At 41.6% G+C, this 18,978-nt stretch overlaps 1 protein-coding gene across 9 annotated transcripts in view; it reads left to right on the top strand.

The window, feature by feature from the left end:
- The window catches only part of MCC (MCC regulator of WNT signaling pathway), a 182,220-nt gene extending 163,778 nt beyond the window's left edge, over positions 1 to 18,442 (top strand). For 4 of the 9 annotated variants that reach the window (XM_030968542.1, XM_030968543.1, XM_030968546.1 and 1 more), the window contains 5 exons: positions 2,515 to 2,721; positions 3,672 to 3,769; positions 13,726 to 13,848; positions 14,884 to 14,986; positions 17,295 to 18,439. In XM_030968542.1, coding sequence (XP_030824402.1) covers positions 2,515 to 2,721; positions 3,672 to 3,769; positions 13,726 to 13,848; positions 14,884 to 14,986; positions 17,295 to 17,501 — 738 coding nt within the window. In that variant the 3' untranslated portion in view covers positions 17,502 to 18,439. Of the gene's footprint in view, positions 1 to 2,514; positions 2,722 to 3,671; positions 3,770 to 13,725; positions 13,849 to 14,883 lie in introns of all 9 variants that reach the window. The other 5 variants (XM_030968537.1, XM_030968540.1, XM_030968538.1 and 2 more) reach the window with 3 other exon arrangements.
- Positions 18,443 to 18,978: the final 536 nt, after the last annotated feature.

Below are 18,978 nucleotides of genomic sequence, written 5' to 3'. Positions count from 1 at the left end.
AAACCTGAACTACTTGAATTTTCCCAAAATGGCTGCTGCCACTCTGCCTCACACATTGCATGGGTCCATACCACAATCCTCAACTGCAGTTCGAATTGATAACCATCTTCAGCCTTTCCATTCCCTCCTATTCCTTCTCTGTGAGCCTCTGTAAAACGCTGGCTGACACACAAGCTTTTAAACTTTTCCCCTGCTTTGTTTTTGCTTCTTTTCTTCCAAGTCACATTGTTTTGACATGAGAAAAGTAACATATGGGAGGTGCGTGATATGTCTTCTGGGATGCAAACTGCTGAATTCATATGTGATGATCTAAGCTTACTGTCTTCATAAACAAAGGAGTTAAACATTGATCCTCAAATTTATTTTGAGCTTGGATAAAATAAAGAAATAATATTTATAAAAATAAAAGAAGTTAAATCTTTGCATGCTAAGAAAAACCTGTTCCACACATTGGTTGTTGTTGTGGATTAATTCACGTTTTTATTTTAGGAAATAAATGTCCCTTATTTCTGGGCTGAATTTGCCTGGCTTCATCCTCTAGCCAGGAAAGATCTTGTCATGACCATCCCATACAGACAGCTGAAAGTATCTTTTATTCATACAAGTGTCAAAATACTCTGTTCAAATTACTTCTTAGCCTTCACTAAGAATGCTAAGTAGATTAATGGCTTTAGAAGTAGAAGCTTAAGAAGTTAAATGCATACACTTGAGTATATCAGACCATCCAGTTCAACTCCAATAACAAAATTTCCCCATAATTATTTATCAGTATTATTTACATTTTTTGCTGTTGACAGAGGCAATTAATGGTAAGTTTGCCTAACAACTAAATTTGTGTAAACCACATTGAATGAAACTGGTTGTGCTTCTAACCTTCAGTTCACAAACAAGCTGATGAGTAAATCAGTGACTTTAAAGCTCATACAAACCTTTCCAAGCCCCTCAGAGTTTTTAAGATAGGTATTTTGGTTTTGCGTGGTTCTGAATAAGCCAGTGATGCTTGTAACTCTTGATACACCTGTGTACAGTGCTTAGTCTTAATCCAGACAGCTAATTTTTGTAGGAATTTAGATTCCTTTCAACATAAAAAGTTTCTCTAAATATGTGTAAAGATTTGGTTTTGTATAATCTTTGTTAATAATGGCTAAAATATAAACAGCATTATTTTTGAACAATAAAACAAGATACCTCTGTTATTTTTGTGATTAGGGGTTTTTTGTGTTGGTTTTGTTTGTTTGTTTGCTGTTGCTTTAAACAAATAGTGACTTGTTCCTAGGCTGGCCACACAACAAGAAACTTCTGTCTTGCAGAGGTGTTTGCACAGTGAACAAGAGAAATGTAGTGCAGAAAATGTCTGCATGAACTTAGTATTCACCCATTAAGTGACCTAGGGCAAGGCAAGCTAAACAGTGAAAATATGACTCTGGGCTGGGTTTTGTTTTTTGGGAGTTTTTTTGTTGTTTGTTTGTTTGTTTTGGCAGTCTTTTGCTTGTTTAGTGGTGGTTTTGAGCACACAATGTAAATTATGTATTAGTACTATCTCTTTAAAGGTTTTGTGGATATTGGGTTTTTCTGGGTATAGAAAATAACTAGGCATTTTGTACAAGAAACATTTCTGAAGGTGTTAATCGCAGAGAGCCTTCTGGTTCAGGAATAACTCATCATTTGCTTTTCACAGGAGTTTTGGAGCATGTCTTAAAGAAGAGTCATTGCACTCACGCCCTGCTCTTAAACTTCTGTGCAGCCACTGTCAGACAGATGTTAAAACAGGGGTCTGTCCCCAGGCAGCAGACATGATGTTACAATAGGTGACAGCCCTGTCAGAAGCAAGAAGGAGCTCTTGGAATTGAGCTTCTTTCTATCAAGTACCTCTGTCCATCCTCTGTAGATTATATATAGGGAAGAAAATAAATTAGTGCATTTTTCTGTCAAACTCAAGTTGTGTATACTTGGGATTCTGGTCACCTAGGGGAGGGAAACTGTAAATGGACATCTGATGGTGCCATACTCAGTTGCTCTTTTTGACATAGCTCATTTTACCACATGGTATTACAAGGCAAGAATAGGTCCTGGTCTCTCAAACCCCTTCCACTGTAATAAGATTAATTCTTGGATATTAATAAAAAACTGAAATCTTGCTTTTAGGGAGATGTTTGAAAGTCATACACTTCTGCTTTTAAGACAATGGTCTCTGAAGGACAAAGTAGAACCAGAGAAATTTCAGCAGCTGTGGCAATTCTCTCAGATCTCTGATAGTCTAATTCTAATTTTGCTTCTGAGCTTATTCCTGAAGATGATAAAGGTGTGGCAGGGTCATCATACTCAGACTGAAGATATACAGGTCTTTGACAATTATGCAATGTGATTATAAAAAGTCATCTGGATGTTGATAGTTTTCTCAATGAAAAGAGTACTTAGGTTATAAGAGTGGATGAAAATCTTGTTTAACCTCATCTTTCATTAGGTACCTAGTCCCATGAAGCAGCATGCAATAATACAGTGTTTCTTCAACAGGAAGAGATGGCAGAGCTCAAGGCACAGCTTTACCTGCTGGAGAAGGAGAAGAAGGCTTTGGAATTGAAGCTGAGCACTCGAGAGGCCCAGGAGCAGGCCTACCTTGTCCATATTGAACACTTGAAGTCTGAAGTGGAAGAACAAAAAGAGCAGAGAATGAGGTCTCTCAGCTCAACCAGCAGTGGAAGCAGAGACAAACTGGGCAAGGTCAGGAGTCAAGCTACGTTTCCAAAGTTGTAAACATGATTAATTAAACCTTTCCCGTCCCTACTGCAGTCTTTAGCATGTTAATCATGCTCTTATTTTGTCTATATGCACATCTTTCCTCTCTTCCCCAGTTGTGAGATGGTTCCTTCCATGCTGTGACTTGAGGACTTTGAAGAATTGGTGTTAGGCATGGGATAAAATAAGGATGTTTTGAGGACTACCACAAGGCCAGTCTTGCCAGACATCCAAGTTGCTGTGGTTGAGCATGTGTTTTGCCTGTTGCCACTCACTGGAAACACTGGAAGGGAGTCTAAGCAAAATGCCATCCTCCCACAAACACAAAATATGAAAACATTAGTGCTCATTTCTGTGCAGCATTTAGAGCATTGTAATGACAATCGCTTTCTCCAAGTCAGACTGTAATTTGAGAATGAAGACTCTTTCCCCCTTAATGCAAAATAATGCAGAATAAACAGATTTCTACATTTGCAGTAATAATTTGCATTAAGAAATAAATACATAGGAAAACTTTGTCTTATTTTTAGTGCTGTGGCCCCAGAAAATATCAATAATGTGCTTAAAAACAAAAACCAAGACATAACATCTAACTTCCTTATTCCTGGCAATACATCATCTGAATTTCTTGATCCCAGTGCCTCTTTGTTTCATATCTGGTGTCAAAAGAAATATAAAGAAGGCAGTGGCAGTTTTGCACACAGTAGCAGAATTCTGCAAGTCGGTGAGCTGTGGTGTTTTAAAAAACATTTAGAGGCATTTGTGAAGTATTAATCTGTTTAGTCCATTTCTTGGTATTGAAGAATTGTTGCTGTAGCATTGTGTTGTCTGTTTCACCTCCTTTATAAAAGTAGCTGTGAACTAAGAGGCTTTCAGAATTTTCCCATTAAGATGGTCAGTAATTTCTAATCAGGTGGCTTTTCCTCCTTTGTCAGGACTGTAGTGATGGCACTGCAACACCGCTAACCCTTGCTGAGCTGAGACCATACAATGAGAGTGAACTGACTGCTGAGCTGACAAATGCACTCAGGAGGTAAGCACAGCTTCCCTGACCAGGGTCAGGACTTGTCCTGTAGGTCCAGGGAATGGTTTATTTCTGAGCCTTCACTCTAACTCTCAAGTGGTTTGAAGAGTGATCACAGATTTGTCCTGTGAGAAGGAGAACTATCGAAGTCCTTCTAATTTTCCCCTCTCTCCCGCTGTTGTTCTTTAGCTCCTTTCACGTGGTGCTCAACTCTATTCTCCTTGAGGTTCTCCAGAATTCAGTTGAATTTTTGAAATAAAAGGAACCCTCAAAATGGCAGTAATGACCACTATCAGGCAAGACTATGAGACATAAAACAGTGACACACACATTTCTTTTGTGTGTTAAGAAAATGCTTAGTAAAGACAGGATTTGAAGGGTGATCTTTGGTTAAGACGGTTGGCCGCAGGTTAGAATTTGGGTAGGAGTTACAGGAGTGGGAACTGCAGGCATTTTGATGACTCAGATGCTCCATTTGCCTCCTGAGTATGTAAGTGGAGCCACTGTTCAATTACAAATGACATTGTGTGAGGCATTAGCTTTCCAATGGGAGAGAAAATTGATGTCTTGACAAACAGCTTTTAACAACAACCAGGTTTTAAGCCTAAGCTTTCAGTGCAGTTATACATTAGCTAGATATTTGTTTGTGCAGCAGTTTTTCCTTCACCAGCTATGTGGTAAACTTAATGACAAAGAAATTCATAGTTTCAATAATAGTTCCAATACTTGTTCCACCATTACCAAGAAATGGCTATCTGTACCTAATCTGGTTTTTATTTAGAACCTGTCCAAAATGCTGCTAAGAAATTTGGCTGGGAAGAGCGTGTCTTGCTTTACTGGTGTTTGCACCTTCTTTGATGGTGGAATGTCCTTTCAGCCAGCTGTGGTGTTTCATTCCTGAGGTGCTTTTTTTCATAGGTGCAACATGTGCTGTGCCTAGGGACACTTAAGCCTGAAAGGCATTATGCGAAAATGTAAGATCATTACCACTGCAGAATCAATACATCTCCTACCATTTGCTTAGTAGTCTGGCAGTTGCTGAGTACTTAGTTTGCATGATGCAGGGAACAAAATTCTGTGGGTAAAATAATCAAAACTGTCATTTGTGTGTGGGTGGATAAAACCCATCAGCAAAGTAATTCACATAAACATTGCAGAGAGCCATTGGCCTCCCCTGTATCCCCCACATTGCTCATGCTGTGACCTGCTCCACCAGCATTTTCTGCCTTCACTCAAGCTGCTACTCTTCCGGCTCTTGTTATTTGCTCCTGGATTTTCAGAAGATGCCAATGACCTTAGTTAACAGAGGTTTGAGTATAGTCATGAAATGTGGTTTGCTGACAACACAGAGAAAACAACTTTGCTTTATCTACTAGGCCTTAAGTTGATTAGCATGGATTTCCAGCCAAGAGCCTCACAAGTACAGTTTGTCAGGCAGAAATGGAGAAGAAAAATAATCGGATTAAACTGTACATAAATTGTGAAGGCTCTCTGTGTAATGGAAATACAGCTGTACTAAATGTGATTGCTGCTGCAAGTGGGGCTCAAGCACAGTTCCTGCAAGCTGTGTGGACAGGGTATTTTTCTCCCTAATCAGTGTGCCAGCCAGATCAGGCTGAATGCTTAGCCCTACTTACCCTGAAGTCTTGTCTTTGCAAGTCAGTTGAAGGTCTGTCTAGCACATGGAGAAACCTTACTGCAACCTGTTTAGCCACAGCTATGCTAAAAAGTACCAGAAATCCCTAACTGCTGTTCTGGACAAATGGGTCCTCAAATATCACAGTGATATTTAGACTATCACAAATCCACAAAAGAATTCTAAAACTTAACAAAGTCCTTTCTCCTCTGCGAGTGCATCCTCCTCACCTTGCCAAGGAAGTAGGACCGGAATACAAAATTTAAGGTATTAGTCCCAGTAGCTGTGTTTGCTGAAGGGTGGAGGTGGGGGAAAATGTGAAACAAGTGCATATCATGCTAGGTGGTCCAGAGGCAGTATTTAAATGCCAGCACTCAGGACTGTTTCAGGACTGGTTACAATTGGTGCATACGTCCAGCAATTGGTCCTCCCTGTTGTTTCTCCAGGCAGTAGACACTGGTTGAGGGGACAACAGTTGCAAGGATAGGGACAGAAATCCATTGGTTCTTGAGTCTATTTATCAGAGCATGTGATATCAATCAGCAGCCCTGCTTCCTGTTCCCTCCTTATCCCATCATTACAGAGACTAAAGCTCTGGTTGCTCTCCCATCTGCTGCTTTCCCATTCTGTCCTTCTGTTGCTGTTAAATTGTCAGGTTCTTCTCAGTTAATTGAAACAGAGTGAAATGCAAATAAAACAGCAGGATGTAGTTATGGTTTGGGTTTTGGTGTAGTTTGGAAGCATTTATTTGCTCATTGTCTGCAAATGGCCATGCAGCAGAACAATCTCATCCCCAGAGCCAGGCTGGCTTCTGTCTGCAGATGTGGATATTTTTGTAAATCTGAAATTCAGTAGTGTGTTGTGAAACTTCACTGATGAGTAGTGCCCATCAGCAGAAACTCAAGGCAGAAGCAGTTCTTCATCTATTGTGTAATAATGTATTTGTTCTAGAACAACTCAGGATTTCCTGTAGTAATGCTCAGCATTAAAACCCCTGTTACTGTCTTTTTACAGAATTCACTTGTCTTTTACATGGTCACTATGCTAACTGGGAGAAATGTAAATTATCTTTAAGTCCTATGCTGTTAAAGCTACATCTCTTACACCAATTTCTGATGTTGCAGGCTAAGCTCACTAATTCAGACATATCCTATTCCAGTCAAACATAAACACTTTTTGCCAGGGTCTTTAAGTTTTGGGTTTCCCTCACTCTTTTCTTAATGGAATGATGAAGTGCTTTAATGGGCACAAAGCCTCTTCTTTCTTGAGTCTGACACATTCATAAACAAGCTTCTTGGCAGGAAATACCTTACTCTTGAGAGGGTAGAAATGTGTTTTCAGCAGCCTCATGGTCTGGTGCTGACACCTTGATGATTGTGCCAGAGGCCAGTTTTATAAGACAAGATCTGGTTGAATACCCCAAAATCGCAGTCTCTGAGGGAAGACCTTAGATGAGTTCTCTTTCTTGCTGGTTTGGTCTCTTCTGCTGGGGCAGGGCAGGGAGCACTGTACATGACTTGTATGAGCTTGTAACTCAGTAGACACATACCAGCTTATGCTTTAATGCAGGTAAATGCATTGGAGGTGGCAGGAGGGAGGCAGTAAGAATTCTATTCTGCTTTAGAATGCTGATGATAATGATGATAGAACAGATATTTTCTTCTACTAGAAGTTACTTTCTTCTACTTTCATTCTGTGAAAAGTGGCCAAGCTGGCAAGACTGAAACTTCTTCCTCCTGTGAGGTCCTCCTGTGGTCTTTGCTTGTATTTTCAGCTGTGATAGCTTTTCTGTCTGTGTAGGATTGTATTTTATTAATACATTAGAGAATCATTTATAAATCATTAAAATGCTTGGCCAGGAAGGATCTAGCAGTACTGGGCAAGGACCGTGACAGGCAAAACACTTTGTAACTAGACTGACTGTTTAGACTTCAGCTGCATCATCATTTGGCACAAAATTGTGATCCTTGATGGCTGTGGAGGATTACATTAATCGTGTCAGTCTAGACATGTTTCAGTATCTCCCTCACAAAAGAGTGACTTTCCATCTGGCAATACTGCAAAGGATCTTTATATTTACCATGCCTGATGACTTCTAAACTAAGAGATAGTGGTGATGCTACTAATTGTGAAGTCACTGTGGAGAGAGAAATGAGTAGTTATCAGTAGACTGGCAAAGAGCTCTTCTTCTGTTAATAAAAGGTGCATTTTGCACAGAGCTGTGATCCCACCTCTCTGGAGTGGAAGCTGCAGGTATTTCTAGTAAGACATGAAAAACGCATCCTATTGCCATAATTTCCTGGTGTCTGTTGGGACAGTACAATGTTTGTTGAACTCTTACGTCCTTATCCCTGACTGAAGACTGCAACTGTTTCGTGCCAGACTTCTTTTCAGAGAGCAAACATTTCAGTAGAACACTGGGCCAGGGCATGGCAGTGACTACTTCCTGACATGATGTCAGCTATAGAGAAATCAAACCACCTTCCTTTATTTTAAATTTCCGTGAACTCCATGTGATGGCATGTTAACCTTGCCTATTTTCAAGGGCTGACCTTAGTTTCATGATAGCAGCAGTCAGTAAATTTCATCGTTGAAATTCAGGCCTATGCTGAGCATGGTAAGGCTGTCTCAGAAATGGAAACAGAAATGGCTAAAACATATCATAACCATTTATATTTAAAATTACTCTTTAGACTTTTCTTTGACCCAGGACAAACATGCAGTGGGTAAAAGTAGGGGGAGAGAGACAGAGGTTTGTGTTCTGGACCTACTGATGCATCTTCGGCTGCTCTCTGTCAGTGTTTGCTTATTTCTGCTCTCCAATTACCACATCAATTAAATGAGGAGGTAACCAACCCTGAGGCATTCGAAAGCCAGACACTAGTATGGCTTGCAGTCATCGCACATTTCAGAGATGTCTCTTTTTTGTGACTGTGCAGTATCCTGCTGTGGTTTCCCCTTGGCTTCCAGGGGGTTTCAGAAGGCATGGCCTGTCTCTGGAAATCCCTCTGGAGAGTCCCACTAAGAGAAACCTCACAAGAAGAGAAGTGACTCATGGTGATATCAGGGACAGATTGCTTAGAAGCACCTTGAGTAACTATTTTTACCATATGCCTCACAGACAGCCATGATTTGTCTTTTTCTCCATTTTTGACATGGTAAGTAGTCCTTACCACCCTGTGGTTATATGAACTGCTGAGCTGCTATGCACTCCAATATAATCATCACAGGGAGCTCCAAATAGCTCCAGGTCTGGAGAGCTTCCAGGCTGGGCTGACAAAGCTGGGTGGGAGGTTTGAGCAGTGAGTGTAGCAGGCATGCTGCTGCCTCCCTCCAGGGCTGTTCTCCCTTTTTGCTGCCAGTATGTTGCTTCAGGACCACACCTGGCCTGTCTCCCCACTGCAGGTGGTGTAACACATGCCTGTGGTACTGTCTGTTTTTTGAGATCTGTTCTGAGCATCTCAGCAATCAGCAAAAAAAGCAGTAGAGTATTTCACATCAGCAAAGTGGTTTTTGAAGCACCCTCTGTCACCTCTGCAAAGGGAAAGGCCTCCTGTGCACAGGTAGCTGGCAAGCACGGGTGGTGCTTCAGCAGGTGAACCAGGAAGACATGGCATTTGAAGGGGGTGGCTCTCTTGGCATTTGTGTAGTGTTGCTTTGTTGCCTCTTTAAAACATTTATTGTATTCTGGTTGTTTCCCTTAGCAGGCCAAGCCAGACCAGTGAGGCAAGCGTGCATTGGAATTAGCTTGGGGATTCTGCATGCCATCCTGATCTAAGATGTTAGTTTAGACTGCTGATGAAGAGAGAATTTATCTGCATTCCTTTTAGATGTCCAGCTGTTATCTCCTGAGAGGAGAGGAGTCAAATGCCTAGGAAAAACAATCATGTGTCACCCTGTTCAACTGGAAAAGTCAGAGAGGGGAGTGAGGGATGGTTCACTACAAGAGGAGGATATCAGGGAAGGAGTAGGAGTGGCGTGTGGAAAGTAGAGGCCTCCAAGATAGCTATGAACCGAAGATAGCTATGGACCGTGCAGGAGGTGCCTTCCCTCCCTCCCCTTCCCCACCCCTGTGGCCTGGGGCTGCTCTTCCAGCATGGATAGCTCTGCCAGGAATTCTCAGTCCCCCTGGGCTGGCTGCTGCTGGTCCTGCTACATCAGGGCTTTGTGCCTGCAGAGCTCAGGGGCAGGTGCTGGGCTGAACCTGGTCATCCCACTCCTCAGGAGGAGCCAGGATTTGAAGGGATCTGCCCACAGCAGATCTCTTTTGATGGGCAAGAAGATGTGCCCTAGGGATGGCAAGAGTTCTCTGCCTGGCTGTGGGAAAGTTTCTCACCTCTTCATTTGGAGAGAGCTCATTGTTCCTCTTTTGCTTCAGATTTGGCAAGAGCTGTGGTGCTCTTGACCCCAGGGCAAGGGGTGGTAGCTTTCACAAGAAGGGGAGCTAGCTGGGTGCACTCCAAGCCAGGGGCAGAAAAATCAACTTTCTGCGTGCCAGAGAAGAGCAACTTCCTGTTTGCAGCACTGGGGAATTTTCAATGAAATCAGTAAGAGCAGGAAAATCTGGGAAGACTTCTAGCGCATGAAACCTGAACATGTCTAGAAAAGCCCAGACAGGAGGGAAAATACAATGTGCTCATGACCTTGCTACATTACAGTGTGCAAAACATGGTGTCAGTGTGGGGAGGCCAAATTGACTTGAAACAGTTTCCTTTATGGCCCTGGCAGAATTCCCTGCTCTCCAAAGTGGCAGCATTGAAACCAGAGAACACCAGTTAGCCCCTTCCTATTCAGCCACCCTGAAACAAAAAACCCTTGAAAACCACTGTGCAACTGCCCACTGAGTGTTTTGATTGTGAAAATACCAAACAAAAGCCTTTATTACCAGCATATTAGGCATTTCACTGAAAATAGTGTTTTTAGCTGATGTTGTAGGCTGTAGGCCTTGAATACACTCATTCTAAGCCTTTCCCTCGAAAGGGAGCAGTCAGGGATTTCCCCAGCTGACTTCTCAGCAGCAGGGAGCCCTTGTGCTGGAAGTGAGCCATGCCCTCAGATCACAGGCTCGTTCCCTCTTCTGGGAATACTTGCTCATTTTCTCTGCGTTCATGAAGTGTCGTGGCTGTGTTCTCTGCAGCCCCAGCTCGCAGTAGCCAGTTGGAGGAGGAGCTGTTGCGATAAGGAGCAGTCCAGTAGAGTGGGAGTCAGGGGCTCACATAATTTGTGTTCTCTGAAAAACACTCACTTCCCCTTCCCTCTTCCCATCCAAATACACAGATAAGTGCTTTCTTGGGATACACAGAGGTCCATATTACCCCCCCGGGGCACAACAGCAGTGTGACTTTGGTGTGTCTGCTTCCATGGGAGTTTGGATCTTGGAGTCTGGAAGACTGTCTGGCAGCAGCAGGCTGTGCCTACATCAGTAGGATGTTCCGTATGTCTGTCACATCAAGTGCAGTTCCATCCCTGACAACTTCGACATGTTCTCATTGTACAGACATGGTTCATAAGCAATATTGAAAATATTCTGCCATAGTAAGCCCCGTAGTGGCTGATTTTTCACAGCCTGCAGTCAGGAAGTGCTGTGGTGCTGGAAATCCCCTTAGGACAACGCCTCAGGATTCAGTATAGCTGCTATTCACTGCCCAACTACACAGCCAGTTTTGAGGAGAAACAAGTGTGGACAATTCTTCCTGACCAAACTGAGGTGATCAGTGATAGAAACTGAGGGAAGCAGGGGGAGTAACCACTGTGAGGCACAGGGTTCTTACCAGCCTGTGACCTACAGCTCTGAGGTCTCTCAGCTGCTGCTCAAACAGAAGATGCAGCACCCTGGGGAAACCTTACATGTTTTAGTGTGTAATAGTCAGTAATCCTGTGCATCTTCATTTCCCAGAGAAACCCAAGGTGTCTGCTCTGCATTTGCTGTTGCTGCTGTGTGTGGCTCCTCAGGTGTGACTTGTTCTATGACATGTCTCTTGAAGTAAAGATATTTAGATAGGCAGTTTTAAAATTGTAAAAGGATGTAAAAGTAGATCCCTATGTGTTGTTTTTTTCAGATTTTGAATTTTTTCAGCACATGCAATCAATCCACCAGTTGCTTTCCATGAGATTAAGGTTGAGTAGGTATTATCTAGTGCTGTTTCACTGACTTCAAGACATCCTGAAAACCAAAAGAAATACATGTATTTTACTGGTGCCAGTGTAAATTTGAGTCATCCACAGATTTTAAGTATTACCCACTGTTTCCTGGTTCAGAAGGTTCAGAACTGGCATCTGAAAGTTGTTTTAAGTAGCTTGAACAGAGTGCTTACCACTCTGCTGGCTCTGTGTCTTTGACAAGCATCAAGACAAGGATGTTTTAGACCAAATGTAAAGAAATTCATCTTGATGTTTAGCTGAGTTCAGGCTGAACAGGGCTGGTTGAAAGGTGTGAGTGAAAAACAGACAAAAGGTGATATCATTGTTTTATCAGGTAACAGTCACCATAGCAGCCAAACTTTACCATGCATGAAAAGTTCCTCAAAGTCTTTCTACTGTGTTTCTTTTCCCTGCAGCTCTTGTTACAGCAGGTGTGTGTGAAGGAGTTTAGCTGCAGTGAACTGTGGCTCTACAGGGCTCTTTCACATGGGACTGTGTGCAGCATTTCCACAGCGACACCTTTTCTTGGACATGATGTTAAATCGACCTCACACAATTTTGAGATTTCTCTGCCCATCTAAACACTGTGCATGTTTATTCCACTGGACTTCCTGTTCACACTAGGTCCTCATGCTGGAATTGGTGCTACTGAGCCTTCTCCAGAGCCTCTGGATGTAGCAGCCGTTGGAGCAGAGAAGCACCAAATTCACCCTCCTCTGTTCTGTCACATCAGTAGTGCAATGCCACAAATGCACTAGGTCTGGCCTCTGCCACATCTGATCTTTTCTTGTTTGTGCTCTGGCTCTTTTTCTTCCTGTTTTCTTTGCAGAAAACAGATCTTGGCTGTAGACTGTGCTGAGCCTTTCTGACTACTGAGATAGAATATAAAAATTAAAATCTACCTTTGGGATGGATGGCAGTGAATGTCTAACTGCGAGGGAGAAAGATTGTGTTACTTGAAAGCAGAGGGCGTGTTCCTTCAATGAAGGGACGTACAAAGAATACTGATGATTCTTCATCAACAAGGGCCCTCTTATGTCCTTCTCCATTTGGCTGGTAACCCAGCTCTGGAGTCTGTTGGGATAGACTGCTAACTTGGAATATTCCCCCAGCTGACTTTGTGAAAGCCCTTCTGTTGCTGCTGGAGCTGGGCGCTGTCCCTCTCTCCAGTGATAAAAGGCTGCCATATCCAGGCCTTCCTGGGAACTGCAGGCTGCCGAGCTGGGATTCCAGGAGGATCCCTGTGATCTCTGCAGAGCTGGGGAAGCTTGCACGAACTTCAGGGTATTCATCCCATTGGGCTTATATGGGAGCTGGCAGTTGTTACTGAGGTGAAAACAAGTGTACTCATGTAGCAGCACTGCAACAAAGCAGGAGGGAGAGGTGGATCACTGTAGAGTGGTTCTAGGCAGCAAAGCACAGACTCCTTGTAAATACACAAGGTTTTCACATGTCAGATTTGATGCTGCAAAATCTGGGTCCCAGTTGAGCCCAGCTCCATGTCATTCTTTAAACACCTTTTTTTTTTCTTTTTTTTACCCCCTTCTAAATCTTACATTTTTTTCTTTGGGCTGTCTATGCAGAGTTTGGGTCACAGAGAAAAAGCTCCTGGAACAGTCCCATGAGTGTGTAGGAGTGGGCTGAGCAGGCAGCAGCCTTCAGCTCTGGAGCCTCGTGCATGTGCTTACCTGGGAAATGCATTTTAAACCCAGCTTAATCCCCCAGCTGTAATGCTTGCTCCTGGCCAGAACTTTTTTCTTGTTCACTTTTTCTTTCCCTCACAGAGATACTTGCAATGTGAAAATGTTATAAGATACCTTATTTCCATTTTGTCACACTGCATGTAATTAGCTGTTGGTTCAGAGTTGGTAAGTACGGATATTAGCTATTTATGTATCTTATTTCTTAGTGTGATTCAATGCATACAGCATCATGATCTACCAGAGAAGTTAGTTTACTCTTTTGTCTGCTCTTTTCTCTGATCATGAATTCTAAAATGGAGAATGTTATAAATACCAATCTTTGGAAAAGTTTAATGTAAGAACTACCTCTTGTATAATCCTAGTAATAGTAAGGAAAATATTTGCAGCATGTCAACCCAGCACAGGACAATTGTTGATACACTTCCAAGCTGAAGTACTATTTCTGTTTTGAAAATAGTTTTCTACCTCCTTTCCTCCTGATCCAGGGAGAAGAAACTGAAAGCAAGAGTGCAGGAGTTAGTGAGTGCTTTGGAGAGACTCACAAAGAGCAGTGAAATCAGACATCAGCAGTCTGCAGAATTTGTTAATGACCTTAAAAGGGCAAACAGGTAAAGGATCTACCAGCAGATGGATGCATTATTGGTTTATTTTTGCTGTGTTCTTGCAAAACACTAATATTCCACTTACCTTAATGAGAAGTTTCAGGATCCTCACGTTCATCCACATGTCAACACTCCAGGGTTATAGTTAGAGAAGGGAGAGGTACAAACCTCCCATGCAGACCACTAACAACTACATAGTTAAGAAGAGAAAGCAGGGAAATAGGTTAATCTCAATTGAGTTACTACTAGTGATTGCACAATTTAAAAAGCAAACAAAAAATATTTATGAATCTGTTACTTTGTTTTTAACTCCTCCCTTTTCTTTGGCTCCAACCTCTTCATTAATAAATTGTCTTGGATAATCACACCTGAGTTCCAGTGCTCACTCAGGGCACTTTTCTTGTACTGTATTTGGATGGCCTAGGAATATGGTGGACTGCAGCTGCCCTTCCTGCAAGCAGCCTCTGACTCACAATGTGGTTTTCCTTAAATTGCATTTAAAAGCCTTTGTGGTGAGAAGCAGCACCCACCTCAAACTTTCCAGCCCAGTCAAGGTGGAGGCACAGAAGCTACTCAACAGCTAGCAAATTAGCACAAGATGCCATCCTCTGAATATAAATCTTACTTCTTTAAAATGAAAAATACAAAATCAGTCCTTGACTTTCTAAGCGGATTCTGGCCATGCAATGTTTTTATAAATCACATCTGATGTTGTGGTATCTTGACTCATAAACATTGGTATTGAGAGGTCATCAACAGCAACCTCCATCTGCCTCTTAGAACCATGTTTAGTTTTCTTTACTAGTTTACTGGAAAAGGTGTGTGCTTCCCCCAGGAAAGACACAGACATTAGCATTGATCTGGGTTTGGATCAGAAAGGTTTGGATCTAATCCATTTTAAAGCACTGGTTAGTTTTGGGAAGGGGATCAGTACCCAGCCTTTGAAGTTCCCTGAAGGTGGGACTTGGGGTAGATTTTTTGTAGCACTTACTCTGAAACAAGCCTGTTTGAATTACCTTTTATTCTTTGTGTTTTTAACAGCAACTTGGTAGCAGCTTATGAAAAAGCAAAGAAAAAGCATCAAAACAAGCTGAAGAAACTGGAATCACAAATGATGGCCATGGTGGAGAGACACGAAACCCAAGTAAGAATGCTCAAACAAAGAATAGCTTTACTGGAAGAAGAGAACTCCAGACCACACACCAATGAAACTTCACTCTAAGTGCATCTCTTTAAAGGATGCTTAGTGCCATTACAACTTTATTTCTTTTGGAGGTTGACTTTTAGGTAGCTTCAAATGTTAAAAGCTCTGATTGTTAATGCTGACAAAACTTAAAAGCTCCTTCTCTGGGATCCCAGAGAGGTATAATGGGGATAATAAAAGTGTTAACCTTAAGGACTGTTTCATAATGTAAAATGGCAGTGCCTGAATTATCATGCTATAATTGTGTACATTGCGTTGTTATGTCTGTATTCATACAGCTTCTCCTGTCACCCATGGGTGACAGTGTCACACAGCAGAATAATTCATGTTAAGAGGTTTTCATTTGAGTAGTTTGGAGATCATGTGAAGTTTTCCCAGTCCCTGAGCTCTCTGCACACAAGTCCACACTTGTACCCTCATGACTCGCTGCTGTGGTTACCCCACCAAACAGGCAGCTGCAGAGTGGGGGTCACAGCCTGGCTGGCTTTTTCTTTGTGCCCTGCTTGCAATTCTGCTGCTCACAGTGCAGGTCAGGTAGGAAAACTCCTGTTGATTTGGGAAAAAAACAAAGCATAGTTGCATCTCTGAGAATTATGATAAAAGTGTAATTCTTACAGTGCATACGAGGGGCCAAAGGCTGTGGGTTTCACCATGCCACACAGACACTCTGTGCCAAGGGTGGATACGAAATAACAGAAGATGTCCTGGTAATTATATTGCATGGTGTTTGCAACTGCTTTGTAGAAAAAGTTGTTTTTTCTTGCTATATACACTATATCCAAGGTTTTCTTTAAGAAGCTGGGCCATTTTTGTCACGTGTGTTGTGCTTATTACAGCTTACTGTGATCAAGAGGTAGAATGTCTTCTTTTTATCCTTTTTTTTTTTGACCAAAAAAAGGTATTTAAATAATGTACCTGTTTAATATTGAATACATAGGCACAAAATTATAGATGTGTAGATGTACGGATATCCAGCCACAAACAGAATGTGAATGGTGAAGTCTTACAGCTTTCTTAGGTTAGTTTTTGTTACTGCTAACATTCTCTTGTTTAAATCATGTATTACTGTATTATCAAACTGACTGAAGTGCAAATTTTGTCTTGTTAGGTAAATGAACATTAAGCAAATCATGGGGATCAGGTTGATTTCTGTAGGGGTCAAAATACAGGAGTCTGCCATAGCACCTGTTATATTCAGAATTTGCCTTTTTTTTTGACAGAGTATGTAAAAAAGCTTTATGTGTGTTTTAAAAAGCCAAGCTATAGTCCCTTCACTGTGTTAGCCTGTTGCTGTGTTATGCCTCTGCTTTGCATTTTCCAGGCTGATTTTCAGTGAATCTGATTTCAGGAGATGTTTATTGTTTTTGCTTTACATGTTGAGTTGCACCTCAAGTTTTTTACTAGTGTATTTAGAATTATGATAAGTTTTCTCATTTATTCCTCCCATTACTAGTACTAAGGAAATATTTGAGAGGACTCTGCCTACTGTTGGGTTAGTTCAGACAACATAGTTACAGAATTTGTGTTCAGAATGTGGCATTATTGTTAAGTCTTGGTTACATCTGGAAGTGCAGCAGTTGGTTTTCCATCTCTTACTGCTGTAGCTGCTGTTGTCTTCTGTCCTTAGAGCAGTTGTTCCTACTTCTCTGGAGTCTAGTACATCATCCACAAAGCCAGCATCACATGTGGTTGATTGCAACGGCAAATTAAAACAATGCTGATTTCAAAATTTTTAGGTAGTGATGTTCTGGTTTTGATCAGTCCTCTTTCTCAGAATAATTGCACTTCTTAATTTATAATGTGATTAGAAATTATTGCAAATTAGTCTCTTGAGGGAGGGAGGAGGCACATTGATTTCTTCTTTCTCTGTGGTTCTGCTTAGCAGCTCTCTATGGTGTTTCCACTTTTTTGGCCCACTTTTCTCATGCCCAGGAGGGTGGGGGTTTGCTGTCAGCTTCAGCAGCTGAGCATACTTGTTCTGAAGAACCACAAAGGAAAGTATCCACCATGTGCTGTGGCAAAAATGTAGTTACACTTTTGTCTTCCAGCATCTGAAACACCCGTGTGACGTGAGGTCACCTCAGAATGTCCATGTGAAATACCTTCCACTGGAGAGGACAGGAACCATACTGCACTGAGCTGCCTCTTAGGCTCATTTTTCCCCCTGTTTAGATTAATGGAATTACAGAATGGTTTGGGTTGGAAAGGACCCTAAAAATCATCTTCTTACAATCCCTTTCTGTGGCAGGGACATCTTCCACTGGATCAGGTTGCTCCAAGACCCATCCAACCTGGCCTTGGACATTCCAGGGATGGGGCAGCCACAATTCCTCTGGACAACCTGGGCCAGTGCCTCAGTGCCCTCACACAGAAGAGTTTCTTCCATAAGAAATTCAGATACTCTTACACAGAAGCTGCAGCCTCAGTGTTTTTTCCAGGCCTGACAATTTGCTGATTATTTCACTACATTTAGCACAAATCATCTGTGCCAGCTGTGCTCTAGAAGTGCATTAGAATTATCAATCATCAGCAAATGTAAGCCAGTCCCATTTTTTCCCCATAAGGGTTGTAGATGAAAAAGCAGCACTGGTACCATCCAGCCTCAGCAGTAGCCATAGTTTGCCAGACCACCAGTTGATTTATTTGCCTCGGCAAGTAGCTACTGCATCATTTGTTAGAATACTGGAAAGGATCCGCTGGGAAGTGGTCACAGGCTTAATGTTACTGTGAAAACTCTTCATGAGTGATAATCAGCTTCAGCTCCAGTGTACCCCATTCAAATGGCACCAACCCTCAGAAAAAATGCCAAAAAAACCTCAAACTCCTTGTATGCAACTCTGAAGCACCAGCACACCAGAAATACCTGAGTGTGGAGCGCACAGAGTTACAGCAATTTAACTCTTAAAGCTTGTTGCAGAAATAATAAAGTTGCAAAGCAAGAAAAAAAGGTGATTCCTGCCAACCTAAGTCCATTCATGAATTAATGATTGGACGTTTTTTGATTTTCTTAAGTCACCAGAGTGCATGAAACTTTGTATTTCACTGAGTGCTCAGAAAAAAATCACTTTTTTCCTAATTCTATGTATAAATCTTCACCAGCTTGAATGTACTGTTAGCTTTTGCAAAGCACATCTGACTAAGTTTGCATTCATGTCATGTTCTACTGGTTTTGTTAGTTTTCTCCTCCTCCAGTATACTGCACCATGAATTGTAACTTTAGAAACTTTTCACCTTACTGAATTAGCTTTAAATGTGTTGCTACCTTTTCGTTTCCAAGCAGCTGTAAAATAGCTATTTTGTGTTCATTTGATATAGAATTGTAAAAACTGCATTTATTTATACAGAGGCATTTATAATACTTATTTTACAAATGTTCTTATATTCTGAATAAATTTCTAATGCTGTTTCTTTGCCTTGGGAGTTGTTTCACTATGGCTTGTCACATTGCTGCTGCCTAAAGACACCTTGGCACAAAGATATCTCATCTCCAAGCTAAGTTATGAGGGAGATGGTTTGACATTGTCAGTAAAGTTCACTTAACAGAGCCATGAAAAGTTGTTAAGAACTCAGATATGGCCACAGGTTTTAGAACATCAATGAACATCTTCAGTGAACCATTTATGGAAATGGAAGGGCATGTGTGAAACTGTTACCACATGTCCAATTCTTTTAATAATGACTTATACAGACCAAAACAAAAAGAAAATACTCAATATTACATAAAATATCTAAAAGCACTGATTGAAGTTTAAATACTTCTTTCTTCTGTTTGTCTAACACATTTTATTTTTTTTCCATTGTGTTGAATGACATCCACCTTTACAGCTGACTTCAAAAAATAACTTCCTCTCCTGGCTAGAGGAGATATAATCACTGCTGGCTTAAGGCAACACGTAAACACTCTACAGTGAAAGAATAACCTGTACCAACAG

This window comes from Camarhynchus parvulus, chromosome Z (genome assembly GCF_901933205.1).
Source record: "Camarhynchus parvulus chromosome Z, STF_HiC, whole genome shotgun sequence".
NCBI classification, from domain to species: domain Eukaryota; kingdom Metazoa; phylum Chordata; class Aves; order Passeriformes; family Thraupidae; genus Camarhynchus; species Camarhynchus parvulus.
Note: the sequence above shows the minus strand (reverse complement) of the source record. Positions and strands in the feature narration are given on the sequence as shown.